This window comes from Pogona vitticeps, chromosome 4 (genome assembly GCF_051106095.1).
Source record: "Pogona vitticeps strain Pit_001003342236 chromosome 4, PviZW2.1, whole genome shotgun sequence".
Lineage (NCBI taxonomy): Eukaryota > Metazoa > Chordata > Lepidosauria > Squamata > Agamidae > Pogona > Pogona vitticeps.
Window position 1 is genome coordinate 178,989,700 of NC_135786.1, and position 15,285 is coordinate 179,004,984.

Below are 15,285 nucleotides of genomic sequence, written 5' to 3' on the forward strand. Positions count from 1 at the left end.
AAGTAAAACATACAAGTTTCAGTAAGAGATTTTGCCAGACAAGATATTGATAACATACAGGAGAAAGCTTACCCGATGTTTTACCAGATCTTGTCTCAGGAAAACACACAGTCCTATTTTTTACTTCTAGTTTTGTTAAGGGCAGCTTCTGAATTGGTTGTATGAGAATAACAGGAAGCTCAGACTGCTGCTGTTGCTGCTGAACTCTTGCTTTGCCAGCTGAGGAGCCCCTTCCAAATTGCTCCTCTGAGCTATCTTCCCGAATCTGGACCCTAACAACCTAGACACAAGAAACAGATGAGGGAGGGGGAAAATTACTACATTTCAGTATAAGTCTATCAAGTTACCCAATGGGATTTCTACCTAGCTAACCAATGTGCATATATGACTACAAATAAAGCAATGTGAGAAGAGGAACCAATTAAAATGGTTAAACCTGAAAGTGAGCCGTCCCCTCAATCTTCTTGGGTGGAGAGAATTGAAAATGTGTTGAGTGCTATACCCAAGGCGATTCAAGACCTAACTCTAGAGGAAGCTTGGTGACTACAGGGTTGGAGGAAAAGGTGGGAAGACAGAAGAGCTGGGGTTCAGAAGAGTGGATAGTGACAGAGAAGGAAAAAGGTAGCGGGGGACAACAAAAGGAAGAGGGACCACATCTGGTCTCGTTCCCAAAAAAAGAGAGGTGGCAGACCCACACGCAGACATGGGATGACTGGGACAGAAATCTAGCTGGGTGAGTTAGAACCATTAGAATGGACAGTGTATGTCTTTCGTTGGGGGAATAGTCCTTGGAAGAGGTGGTACGCCTGGACCCTGTCCCTACTGGGGAGACACCTTGTGAAGGAGATTGGGTGCATCACCCTGGGTGTGGGACAATTTGCACAGTAAGGAGCAACTCTTTGAGGAAGTCAACTGTGACAATCACCCTGCTTTGGCTCATGTATGAGATTATTTGCATACACCAATGGGAGTTGTTGGGAGGTGGAGCCAGAGAAACCAGAAGGCAGGAGTGAATCAGAGTCAGAGTTCAGTCAGTGAGAGTCAGAGATGAGAGCCTGAAGGAGAAGTTAGGAGTTAAGAGTGTGGAACTTATAGAGAACTAACAGAGTTAAGAGTGAAACAAGTTATTACTAATCTAATGAATACATTAAAGTCTGTGAAGAACCCCTTTAAATGAACTGTAATCAACAAACCTGTGTTGCTCAACTTTATACTCAGCTTGGACCTCAATCTTTCTAATTAAAAGGTGTTGACAGAGGTCAACTAGTGGCAGCAGAAAAGAGAGACTGTATTGTGGGCCTCAGGCTATTGAAACAACCTGGGGACACATGAGGGGCGCGTCACACCAACCAACCGGGAGAGATTTGAAACATCACCACGCTGAAAGAAAATACAATGTAGACTGGACTGCCTATATCGTGGACTGGTTCACCTATGGTTAATGGTCCCGGTGGACCTACCAAAGTTACTGTACACCCCTCCCCTCCCTAAAGAGATAAAATGTTCTGTTAAAGATATTAAGTCTTCAGTCATCAATCAGGTAAAAGAGGAACTGCTTAATTTAAAACAAGAACCCAATCACACAATGTCAAAATTTTTAAATGGGCAGAATCCAATAAGGCACTTCAAACTGATAGAACCTTAAGCTTAAGCAGCACACTTTAAGTACAGTGAATGCCTCGTCCTTACTGAGGACTCCAAGTACCCAAAAGCTTTCTCTAGAGCAGAGGTCTACAGACCTTTGACTGTGAGGGCCACACCACATGCCCAGCACATGGGCTGAAGGGAACAGGCCGGGTAAAATGGCAAGGTGGGCCAGATGTGGCCCATGGGCCGTCCTTTGGAGACCCCTGCTTTAGAGGATTATGAAATCATCTTCAACTATAACCTCTCAACCAGCTACACAGCCGCCTAAAATGAACATCATCTAGCCCACATTTTATGAGCTTAACCACAAAATTATTATGAGTTCAAAGTATTGCTGAAATCAAGATACACCATATCCACAGGAATCTGCCAAGCTTCTGACTCTGTTAGAAAAAGTGAAAAGAGTTATATGCCATTCATTTCTGAGTTCTAACTGACTGACTCTATCTGTTTCAGAACATTTCCTGATAGTGACGTCCAGTTGGCTGGTAAATAGTTGATCAGATAGTTCTTCTTTTTGAAGACGAGGACATCATTTGCTTGCCTCTAATCTTCACGGACCTCACCTGTTCTCCAAGAATTTAAGAATTACAGGCAGAGGCTCTGCAACTACACATGCAAGTTCCTTTAATGACCTTGGATGCAGTTCATCTGTTCCAAGTTATCTGAATTCATTTAAAGGAAATACAGTGGTGCCTTGACTTACGAACGCCCCTACTTATGAACATTTCGACTTACGAACAGCTCCGGTCGCAACATTTTGCTTCCACTTACGAACAGAAACATGCAAGGAAAAAAGGCAGGAAATTCAAATTTTTAACTGTAGGTGGCAACGAGGATGCTCCTTTGTACTGTAGCTCTTCCACTTTCAGCAGTTAGAGGGTGTATTGTTATGTTGGAGTCTAGGGAGTGAGCGTGTGTGTGTCTGCAGGGAGGTAAGCTGCTGTTTTCTCCTTTTAAAAAACTGTTCTGAGTGGGTTTTGGCTGGGGCGGGTATGTATCTCTGCTGTGTTGTTGGTGGCTATTTATTTTTGGAGGGTTTTTTGCCTCAGCAATGGAGGTGGCTTTAGTGTTTGTTTCTAGAGGTTTCTTTTTCTTCTTAAACAGCCCTCAAGCTGGGTATGCACATGGACTATCTGCCCCCACAAAAGGGACTCCACTAGGGGAAAGATGGACCCCCTGTTGTTGTTGTTGTTTAGTCATTAAGTCATGTCTAACTCTTCATGACCCCATGGACCAGAGCAAGCCAGGCCCTCCTGTCTTCCACTGCCTCCTAGAGTTTGGTCAAATTCATGTTGGTAGCTTCAATGACACTGTCCAACCATCTCATCCTCTGTTGTCCCCTTCTTCTCTTGCCTTCACACTTTCCCAACATCAGGGTCTTTTCCAGGGAGTCTTCTCTTCTCATCAGATGGCCAAAGTATTGGAGCCTCAGCTTCAGGATCTGTCCTTCCAGTGAGCACTCAGGGTTGATTTCCTTTAGAATGGATAGGTCTGTTCTCCTTGCAGTCCAGAAGACTCTCAAGAGCCTCCTCCAGTACCACAATTCAAAAGCATCAATTCTTCGGTGGTCAGCTTTAAGTGTAGTCTGTCAAAAACTCAGACAGGAAGACAAACATGTCATAGGTGCAGCAGGGCACTACAGATGTTCCTTCCATATCCATATGTCTTATTATATGCAGACTGTGACACAGCACTCCTTGTCTCCCCCTCAACCTCTCCTGCTAAATGTCCGTTTACTCACTCTGCTCACAAGGTTCTCAGGGACTCTGCATGCAGCTACAGTATAGCACCTATTAGCTACAATTCTTGCAGTCAAGTCAGTCACCCACTTCCTGTCAGCTGTGTCCTCCCCACCCCTAGCACTGTGTAATGGAGCACAGCACATTTTTGCAGTCACATGGAGTCCAAAATGTACTATCATATAATAAGCCTTCAAACAAGCCCAGACAAACTACTCAAGCCAACAGAACAGCCTCACACTCTCTTGTCTCTTCTGCCACTCCATGCAAAATGCCCACTTACTCACCCTGTTCATAGGCACAGGGGCTCTGGGAGCAGCTGTAGACTGCCAACTGCTGATTTGTCCCCTCAACAAGAAATCAGAAGAAGTCTGACTTGGAAAAGCAACTATGAAATAAATAGAAATGTTCCCTCAGTGTAAAGATGTATCACTAGGGTCAAAGGCCATGATCGTCGATATTATGGTATTCCTGATTGCTATGGATGTGAAAAAAGGGAAGAAAGCTAACAGGAAAAAATTGATTCATACAAAAAGTAATGTTGGAGGAGAGTTTTATGGATACTATGGGTGGTTAGAAAAACAAGTAGATCAGGTCAAACCTTAACCCTCTCTAGAAACAAAACTGATGACATTATTTTCGGGCACAAGATGAGATAAACTTGAGAAAAGCTGAACGCAGCCAGAAAAGAGGGAGAATTAATATGAGACCTATATACTCATTAAGGGAAATCATGGCTTGAGTTTGTAAGACGTGAGCAGAAGGGTAAAGCAGAATTTGTTTGGAAGTTGCCAATTGATAGGATTCTTATGTCAGAAACTATTTGAGAAAGCATAACAACCTTTCACAAATTCTCTGGAGAGCCCACAATTATGAAAAACAAAACACACCATTTATAAATATAACACAAAAAGAGATACACAGATATTCATTGAAATAGTTATTTCACTAGAAGTGTTAATGGATGCAGAAGATGCATGCTTTTGCTGTAAGTAGGATTAGATTTGCAGAAAAGAGAATGTATGTGAAATCTTAATATTTGGAAAGTGTTCCGCATGTCAAGAATGGTAAAATGATTTTACTGCAATACAACTTGCAAAGAAATAAAGAGAAACAAGTGCAATGAGGCTAACTTTTACTATTCAGTTCAATCCAATTTTCTGGACTTAGGGATTTTAGGGTTAGAGATATATTCTGGAACTCTTGTCTTTTTGTGCTACCTCGCAATATAGACAGCCATATTTATATATAATCAGATTCAAATAATCTCAATGATTTTCACTTAGGCTAGCTAATTGGAATTTTTGTTTCAGACAGTAGTATACTTCCAGTTCCAAACTAGAAAAGGGAAAGAGGCTTGCTCATCATCATGGGTAACGGGTAACTCTTGGGCTAACACAAAAAAGGTTTTCCTTAGCAAGTAACATACAGCTAAGGTTCAAAGATGCATGACAATAAAACACAAGTGATAAAGAATTTCATTAGAAAGCCTGCTGCAATTTTGTATTCTGCTCCAATGTTTCGTTTTATTTATTTATACCCCATTTCAATATTTAATATCAATGAAAGCAGTCTGAAGACAGATACATTAGAACAGTGTTTCCCAACCTGGGGGTTGTGAAGTGTTTTCTGGGGGGTCGAGGGTCATGTTACATGTGTTGTAGCCCTTGGTTAATAACTTCTTCTTTGGTCTTTTGGAGCAGGATATTAAAGTTAGTGTGTATGTGTATGTATGAGAAACAGGCCCTTTGAGGGGAGAAAGAAGCCTCTACTTTCTAAAGAGGAATGACTTTACCCCAGTAAAAATGTTTTTTTATGCAAACATGGTGGTGTGGAGTTCACAGGTTACTTGGGTATTATAAAAATAGGTCACAAATTGAAAAAAGCTGAAAAATTATTTATTTATTAAATAATTTTAATATTTAATAAATATTAAAATTTATTAAATATTAAATATCTAGACACAAGTTTACTCTGGGCAGCTAACAATAAAAATGGAATAAAACAGTATAATAAAATAAAAAGCACCAACAGTAATATGTTTCAAGATGGGAGAAAACTAAGAATAATCAAGTGAAACACTGCTTTAGAACAAAAGCCACTTAATACACTAACTTATAACAACAAACAGCAAAACAGCACCAGTTATTTAAAGAAGAATAAGTCAATTTAAAAAGCAGATAGACATACCTTTATCACCTGTCTATCTAATAGAAAAGGGAGAGAACATTGCAAATCCACACTAGCCAATTGCCATGTCAAATGATCTTGCATTTGAGTAGTACACAGAGCAAAGTATCTCAGCCCAATAAACGGACCAGAAGGCTCTCCCTTTTCCATTGTATCCGGTTAGTGAAAATTTTAATTCTGAAAATCCAGGCTATGTCCTTTTAATGATATCAATACAGTGGTGCCCGCATGATGACGATAATCCGTCCCATGAAAATCGCTGTTTAGCGAAATCGTCGACATGTGAAAACCCTTTCTCCATTGGAATGCATTGAAGCCTGGTTTAATGCGTTCCAATGGGGAAAATACCTCATCGTCCAGTGAAGATCGCCCATAGGGAAGCCATTTTGTGAGCACTGATCAGCTGTAAAAATAGCTGCCCTGCGAAGCATGGGTCCGGAAAACACAGGGCAGCCATTTTGCGAAGCAGAAAAAATTGTTGTCTTGAGAACAAACGATTCGTGAAGCACGGACCTAATCGGCATCCAGCGAAAATCCCCCATTGGAATGACTGTTTTGCAATCGCAAAAAGTCATTGTTATGCGGATTTGTCATTTAGCGGGGTCGTTTAGCGAGGTACCACTATACTTAATTTATAGAAGAGAACCAACACAACTAAAAATATGCCCATACATACACATTTATATAAACCACTTACTTTTTGTACACCATCACAGTGTATATAAATAAGGCCACTCCATGGAAGTATGGATTTATTTTCTGCAAGTGAGGGATTTGGACTCACGCGGATTGAAATAGTGTTTCTAGAAACAGAGTTCAGTATTATGTTCAAACAGTATAATGAGAAAGGATACACCAGCCTTCCACAATCTTAGCTCTAGAAATGTTTTAGACTAATGCCCATCAGCTCAGTTAGCATGGCCTATTGTTAGGAATTCTAGGATTTTTTGACTAAAATTTCTAAATACCACTACAGTGGTTTACATATAAATTAATTTGATAATGCCAATGAAACAAACATTTTACCATTGTTACTGAAAACTTCACTATTACATTTGCATTTCTTAAGCATTTATACATGACAGGCAGGATATATTAGCATTCCGTTTAACTACAGCAGATAAACTGCATATCCATTCTATCCACAGGTCTGGTTACAGTTGGAAAGTTCACAAATCAATGGATCACCCACCAGAGCACCTACCACATGCTAGTGTAGCACTGACATGTGTGGAGCTATGATACTGCTATCAGCAACCATTTTCACCCCTGCTTTGCATTTAATTTTTTTATAGGTTACAACTGGTCTACTGCTGAGCCTACTGTTATAGCATATCTCACAATAACTACAGGTAAACAAATAAGAGAAATCTTAAGCATGAAAGGAAGACTGCAACCTTTTTATAGTAGCTCTGAATGAATTGTTACTATTACCAGCTCTTTTAAAAAGAAATTCCATTGTCTTCAATAAAACTATTTGAATATGAATCATATATACTGTATCTTCTAGCTCTTTATACAACTTGTTCAGTTCTTACAGATACCCTAAAAATATCTCTGAATATTAAAGATGAAGCAACATATTCATGTAGGAAACAAATTTGCCATCATTAATACAGTCAGAAGTTTTTAAATACTAAAAAGTTAGGTTACCTAGCTGTAACCATGGTTCTTCTAGTGGACCTCTGTGAATTCACACAAATGAGTTTGTTCTGTGCCTGCGCAGGACGTTTGGAACATTCTAGAGCTTAGGGAAAAAAAACAATTTAGTCCCCTCCCAAGGCACCAGCTCCACCTCCTCAACCTTCCTTTCAGCTCCACCTCCTCAACCTTCCTTTCAGTTCCCTGGGTCCACTGGTACCAAGAATCGGTATCAACATTAAATGAACGTGACGGACAGAGGGGAGGAAGGGAGGGATGTGTGAATTCACAGAGGTCCACTAGAAGAACCATGGTTACAGGTAGACAACTTAACTTTCTTCGTAGTGGCCTCTGTGAATGCACACAAATGGGTGAATAGCAAGCTTACTCACCGGATGAAGAGCCGTCACGGTAGCAAGGATGACAATATCACCCTTCCAAAAGCAGCATCATGCTTGGCTCTGACGTCGAGGCGGTAGTGCTTCGTAAATGTCAGAGGATTGGACCAGGTAGCCACTCTACAGATGTTTTGTATCTGTATGCCTCTGTGGAGAGTGGTCAACGTAGAGACTGCTCAGATAGAGTGCGCTTTCAAATGGTCTGGTATCGCCTTGCCTGCAACCTGGTAGACCAACTGTACTCTCTGTACTATCCACCTAGATACAGTCTATGGAGAGGGTGCATCCTTGTTGGGTCCGTGATAGCACTGGAATAGATGAAAGGAGCGTCTGGAATGCTTAGTCCTATCAAGGTAGAAGGAGAGAGCCCTTTGGATGTCCAGTGTGTGGAGCTTACACTCAATTAGTGTGGTTGGGGATGGAAACAGAGTTGGAAGAATAATAGGTTGATTTAAGTGGAAGTCGGATACCACCTTGGGTAGAAAAGACACATCAGGGTATAGATTGACCTTATCAGGGTGCATTTGGAGATATGGAGGGTCTGATCTGAGAACGGATAGTTCACTAGCTCTTCTTGCAGAAGTTATCGCCAAGAGAAAGGCAGTCTTGAAAGATAGCAATTTGTCACTACAGGTTGCCATAGGCTCAAATGGTGGTTTTGTAAGAGCTTCAAGGACAATTTGAAGCAACCACTGAGGTACGATACGTTGAGGTGGTGGCCTGATGTTCTGCAGACCTTTAAGAATTTGACAGCGGGGTAAGAAAAAAGCTTAGCAGAGCGGGATCCAGGAGGTTGGTGAGCCACTATGTTGGAGATATATACTTTAATAATGGAGTGTTCAAGTCCAAGATTAAAGAGATGCAGAATGAAGTTAAGTATGGTTGTGAGGGATGTAGGGATTGAGGTAAGTCCTTTAGATTGAAGAAACTTTATGAAAGAACTCAATTTGTTCTGGTATAGGTGAGATGTAGACAGTTTCTGAGCCTGATCTAAGACTATGCAGAATTTGGGATTATTCTCCACACCGTGATGTGCAGTGACCGGACATCTGGATGGAGAACGGCTCCGTCATTCTGGGAGAGGATTGACGGTATCGAAGGTGAAACATCTCCGCCGTTATTTCCTTGAGGTGGGTGAACCATGGCTGTCATGGCCACCACGGGGCGATGAGAATTGCGTCTGTTCGGTACTGAATGATTCTGGTTATCGTCTTGAGCGATGGAGGTATTGGAGGGGAAATGTAAAAGAGTTCTCTGGACCACAGTATCACGAATACATCTCCGAGTGACTTTGTGTCTAGTCCCGCTCTGAGCAATACTTGTGGCATCTGGTGTTGAGATGGGATGCAGAGAGGTCTATCGAAGGTTGGCCCCACTTGAGATAGATATCTCGGAAGACAGTGTCGTTGAGGGACCATTCGTGCATCCTGGTGGGGAGCCTGCTGAGGCGGTCCACCAAGTAGTTGTCCTCTGAAAAAAATGTGAATTGCTTGAGAAAAAACATTGTGGCTGGGGCACCATTCCCAAAACTTTATGGTTAAGCGAAGGAGGGGCAGAGATCGAGTTCCCCCCTGTTGGTTTATACTGTATAATGCACGGCTGTGGTATTGTTGGTCACGAGCTGTACTGCTCTCCCCTCGATATGTGGGAGAAAGGCTTGAAAGGCCTTCATGATAGCTAGCATTTCTAGCTGGTTTATGTGGAGCATTCTTTCTGTCTTTGTCCACAGGCTGTGAATCTGAAGTTCCTGGCAATGGGCCCCCCATCCCGAAGGGCTGGCATCTGTCATTACTTGTATGTACAGGTAAGGAGGTTGGAACGGTCTTCCCGCTGATAGACTGTGGGCAGATGTCCACCAGGTGAGGTGGTCTGCCATATTTGATGGTCCCGTTAGCTTTTTTAGCAGACTGTCTATAGAGAGGTTGAATTGGGAGAGGAACCAGGCTTGCAAATTTCGCAGTTTCAGTCTGGCGTGGGGAACAACTGATGTTGTGGAAGCCATCAGACCGATTAAATGCTGAGTATCAAGAGCCGTTACTGTCCCAAAGGGCTGTAATCGCTGTATTGACTTTAGGATCTTTAAGATTCTTTGGGGTGGCAGAAATGCCTTTGCTTGTGTGGCATTTAGCTGAGCCCCTATGTAGTTGACAAGTTGTGATGGTTCCAGATGGGATTTTCCTCTATTTATTTCGAAGCCTAACTTGCTTAAGGCGTTGAGTGTGGTTTTCACGGCCACAATGGCGTTGTGATAGGATTTGGCTACCACAACCCAGTTGTTGATATAGGGGGAAAGTTTTATTCCCTTGGTATGGAGGTAGGCGACCACGGGGGCCATACACTTTGTGAATGTCCTGGGGGCTGTAGAGAGCCCGAAGGGGAGGGCAACAAACTGGTAGGTTGTGTGTTGAAACCGGAACCTGAGGAATTGACAACGAGACGGATGGATCGATATATAAAAGTAAGCATCCTTGAGGTCGATGGCGACAAACCAGCTCCCCTGGGATAGAAGAGGGAGAATGGAGTCCTACGGAATTTTCAATAGTGTATGTATTCATTAAGGTCTCTAAGGTCCATAATGAGTCTAATACCACCATCCTTCTTAGGGACCGCAAAATAGCAAGAGAAGAAGCCTCCGCTCAAGTCAAAGGATGGGACTTTAACCATGGCCCCTTTACGAAGGAGGAATGATATTTCCTCCTGTAGAAGGAATGAAAAAGGGGTGGCCTTAGCAAAGTTTGGAGGAGTTCGCGAGAACTCGATCAGGTAGCCTTTTTCGATGATGGCCAAAACCCACATGTCGGTGGTAATCCTCCGCCATTCTGGGAGGAACGGGAAAAGTCTCATGGAGTTATGGGAGTAATCAGGTGAATTGCTTACCCCAACGTTGCTGTTTACGAAAAGGCTGTTTGGAGCCAGAGTAGGATTGTTGACTGAATTGCAGGGGGTTGGTTTGTGGCATCTGGTAAGCCTGTTCCTGCTGCTGTTGCTGCTTGTTGTATCAAAAGGGCTGGTATGGAAACGCTTCTTGGTAGAAGGGCTTCTTGTAAGAGGGTTTCTGGTATTTATACGGTTGGTATGGTATGTACGACTTAGCAGTCTTCCTCATCTTATGGATGTTTTCCATTAAATCGTCAGTCTTGGAATTAAACAGCCCTGCAGCATTGAAAGGGAGGTCTTCAAACTTGGTCTTGGTATCATCCAGGATATTAGCCGCTCTGAGTCAAGCATGGCGTCTAACCATGTTGTAAAGTCTTAGCCATGTGCAATATAAGTTGCGCATATGATGTGTAGAGTCCTCCAGAGGTGACTGGGGTTGGCTATCAGTGGCACCCGTACCTGGCATGTCAGATTCACCAGAGGACGATGAATTGTCGTCCTGGGATAATTGAGAGACCAGAGAGGTAGAGCGGTGTAGGCTCAGTACCAGAGCCCTTGGTATGGGTTCAGTCTCGGATTGAGTAGATGCAGAGAAAGGTTCCGCATCAAGATCATGTGCGCCAGAGTAAAGCGTAGTAGCCTGTACCGTAGGACGGTTCCTAGAGTGTTTAGATCGCTTGATAGGTATGATAGACTCCGGTACCATCCCCCTTTTCTGGGATGGCTCGAATCAGTGCGTAGGAATATCCTCTCGGGCTTCCATTGGAGGAGCCATGGAGGGGTACCATGGCAGCGGAGGGTAGGCTGGACCTCTGAAATTCTCATGATAGGTATATCCATGGTATGGAGGTGGATGGTATCTGTCAAAATACAGGTGACCATACTGCAGTGGCCCCTCTGGGTAGTAACATTGCTGCTCGAGTCTGTAAGACTGGTATGGAGAGGCATTTGTGCTTCTCTGTTCTCTTTTTTGGAGTGCATACCACGGACTCCTGCTCAGATTCAGCCTTGAAGATCGAGGGCTAAGAGGGCCTGCAGCCAGGGTGGAGAGTGCGTCAGCCCCAAATCGGCCCGAGCTTGGAGACATGCTTACCATTGCATGAGATGTTTGGGCTGGAGGAATGGTACGATCCTCTCTGTCCGAAAGCCCAATAGCTTCTCTTGAAGAATCCTCCACTGATATAGGAGCCATGGGCAGAGGTCTGGTATTCAGCGTAGCAGCTTTCTTTTGCCTGTTAACCTTATCTTTGTCCTTTTTCTTTTTCGTAGGATCATCAGACCGCGCTTGAGCCTTAGCTGAGGCTAGTTTAGGCGGCTTATGGGAGTTCTTGGATGTGATAAGTGAAGAGGTCGAACTGGATAGAGGCTGCTTTAGTGGGCTAGGAGCTATTTTAGTAGCCTCCGGGCGAGGAGGGTTAGGTGACGGGAGGGATGTTACCTCCATATTAGGGTTCAAAGTCTTTTCGTACAGAAAGGATCTCAATTGCTGAAGCTGCAGTTTAATAGCCTGTTTAGAAAGGCTCCTGCACGCAGTGCACAAATGGGTTTGATGGGATTCCCCAAAACAAAAAAGGCACTGACCGTGTCCATTAGTTAGGGGGATCTCTCTTAGGCAAACGTTTTGAAGCCTCGAGGGGCCATAAAACAAAGAAAGGAATATGGGAGAAAAATAAAAAGGAGGAATCGGGGGGGGGGGGGGCGGTAGGATGATGAAAAAGGCAAAAAACTCAATGTTCCATTGCCCTAATAAGTACACTGTAAAAAGAAGAACAAGGAAAACAAGAAAAGGCAGATTAGGGGGGAAAATAGCTAGTATGCTAGGAATTACTTTCCTTGCTCGCTCTGCTGTTCCGAACATCCTACTGAAATGGCGGAAAAAAGGGAACTGAAAGGAAGGTTGAGGAGGCGGAGCTGGTGCCTTGGGGGGACTAAACTGTTTCTTTTTTCTTAAGCTCTAGATGTTCCAAATGTCCTGCGCAGGCACAGAACCCATTTGAGTGCATTCACAGAGGCCACTATGAAGAATTATTTGCCTTCATGCACCTATTTTATATAACACCTGGGGATTCTTATTTGCAAGTAGATCCCTACAGATGCTTACTCATTATTAAATTTTGCAAAGTTTAATGAGACTTAGTCTTAGATAGGTGGGAACAAAGTTATAGACAATTACTGAAAGCAATGTCTATTTAAAAATGTTGTTAAAAATGAATGAACACTGGAAGCACTTACCCTGGTTCAATAACTCCATGTTGAGGTGTTATTGTAAGACAATGAGCAGGCCATGATAACTCAAATTTCAATGATCTGGCTGAGTTATTAGTTATTCGTGTATATTTAGTGATTGTTGTTCCACCTTTTAAAACAAGAGTTGCATAAATTCAGGTTACATTTTACAAATTATATGCAAAATACTAGCAACTGCAACGTTAGTTAAGCAAGTGCTTTTACATATTGTAACTACAGAGAATAAATTTATACCACTACACTCATGATGGATTGGGATCCATGTTAGCAAAGAGGTAAATCTATGTGTGTCTATCAGACTATCAACAAATTACTAACAAAGCAAAAAGAAAGATTTCACTTTCTGGTCATATGAAAGAGCGAGTAGATTCTAAACACACAAAAAAGTTGGTGGAAATCTCCAGTGATAAGTTTCTGAAGTCATACCATGCTATGGAGAAATTCTTTTAAACCCAAAGCTCATGCACTCTGGTCCATTTATCACTAAATGATCAGAAAGTTTTCTAAGTAATCAATAGGGAAAATACACATTAGTAATTTTATTAGGCTTTGCAACCTGCTGAAGTTACTTACTTTGAGAAGGAGCTGTGAAAATCAGAAATTCAGGCTCAAGAGTCCAAATGTCCTGAGAATCATATTTATTCTCATCTAACTCATTAGTATTTGTGGACAATACACAACCATGAGGTCCTTTAACAGGCAGTACATCCAGAGTCATGCTATGTTTCTCAAGAATAGCAGGTCTACAAAACAAGTAAAAAGTGGTTAAAAACCAATCTATTCAGAAATACCAGGAAAGAGAATTTAAGGACATCCTGTCTTCAGCCTTAAACTAAACTTCTAAAATAACAAAACTCTCTAGATTTAGTCTTGAACATTAAAATAGTTGAAAAGAGCATAAAAATACATAAAAGTTGGCAGGTGAGATGCATAGAAAGCAGTCTTGGTCCAAAGACTAGAGAAAATGATCTTCAGTTTCAACATTATCTTTCCAATATCCATTGCTCTACAGAAATCATTCCACCACACATTCTGTGAAGATCAAATATGCGAGTATAAATTTTAGTGACTGCAAGAGAAATGGATCTGTTTTACTACTTCAAGTACAAATGGAAATAAGTCTGAGTAAAGTCCCAGGTAAGAATGTTCCCCACCTCGTTACAAGAAACAGAACACTTCTGGTCTTTAATTTTACTTCACACCAATCCTGGCTTGTCAGTTTGTATGGGTAAGAGATCATAGTTTAAAACAAACAGGTCATAAGGCAGCCTTATTTAAATAAGCAGTTTCTTTTAAACTGTGATTTCTGGTTTTAATATATATCAACAAGCTAGATCAGTGGCAACTGAAGCTGAATGCTATCCAAAGTTTTGGATAGTGTGGGGACATATCCAAGTCAAAAGATCCGTTCAGGCTCCTTATTACTTGTGCAGGTACAGCAATAGTTTCAGCTAAAGCATAAATGTGTTGTTTATTATGCTGTGAACCAACCAGAGTAATCTTAGCAGCCACATGGGTGGTATAGAAATTGAAGGAATGAATGAACAAACGAACAAATGAACAAACGTTTCAAAGTTAGTATTTCTATTTAACCAGTGGCTGAAATACTCTGAATATCCTTTGCCATGGGGCAAAGGAAATTTTGCCAATAATTTAAAAAATGCCATAAAAGCTTAAAAAAGACATTACCTCTGTAATCCCAAATGATTAATTGAAGATGGCTTGATATCAGAAGCAAGAGCAGATGTTTTAACAGCAGAAAGAGTAACTCTTCGCATATTTGTAAAAAAACACTGAATATCATTGGGCTGTTGTGGAAGATCATACACTGAGAAAAAACATTTTAATAATTAGAAAACTTAATTTACAAAATAATTGCATCAATGCTTCAAACTGTAATACTCATTATAGATCTGGTTGTATTAGTCTGACTCAAGAAAGGAAGTTGTGGCCTTGAGATTGTTAACAATAGGGCCTTTTGGAGGTCACTAATTCCTACAGTCATCAGAGTTTGGAACCAATTTGACAGCATATTACAACACAGAGAACTTAACTAGATTATAACTGTCTTTCCATGAAATAATTTTTCATTTTAACAGTATGGAATAAATTCTAAAGTAAGTTCACACCAACTGGAACTACAGGTGTATTCTGTTGTATTCCACGAGTTGTTGGGGGGGGGGGCATTCTATACAGAGACTGTCCCAGATCTTCTCTTCAAAGTGAACAAAGAAGGACTAGGTAGATAAGAGAATCCATCAAATTGTCAGAAATACATCACCTCCCCTCTTTCCAGCATAAGAGAGCATAATTAAAGCTTACTTTTAAAATTGCTTTATTTTAGGATTTGGCCCAATGAAATAGGTGTTGATACAGTTCCTCAAATAATAACTTTTTGATAATATAATGCACTCATTTTCTACACTTTTAGGAGTCTCTTGACTTCTAAATACGGTGGTCATGAGGACGGGCAATGCAAAATACATGACTGTAGATCCTGACAAAAAAACAACAACTAGGATACAGTGGTGCCTCGCTTAACG

General features: G+C 41.6%; 1 protein-coding gene across 8 annotated transcripts in view; it reads right to left on the reverse strand.

The window, feature by feature from the left end:
- The window catches only part of CEP192 (centrosomal protein 192), a 99,348-nt gene that overhangs the window by 18,124 nt on the left and 65,939 nt on the right, over nt 1–15,285 (reverse strand). For all 8 annotated transcript variants that reach the window (XR_013544153.1, XM_072998778.2, XM_072998781.2 and 5 more), the window contains 5 exons: nt 14,432–14,570; nt 13,316–13,485; nt 12,728–12,851; nt 6,277–6,382; nt 73–280 (listed from right to left, as the gene is read on the reverse strand). Coding sequence is in view for 7 of the 8 variants with exons in the window: in XM_072998778.2 (XP_072854879.2) it covers nt 73–280; nt 6,277–6,382; nt 12,728–12,851; nt 13,316–13,485; nt 14,432–14,570 (747 nt within the window). In the remaining variant the exon portion in view is untranslated. The remainder of the gene's footprint in view (nt 1–72; nt 281–6,276; nt 6,383–12,727; nt 12,852–13,315; nt 13,486–14,431; nt 14,571–15,285) is intronic.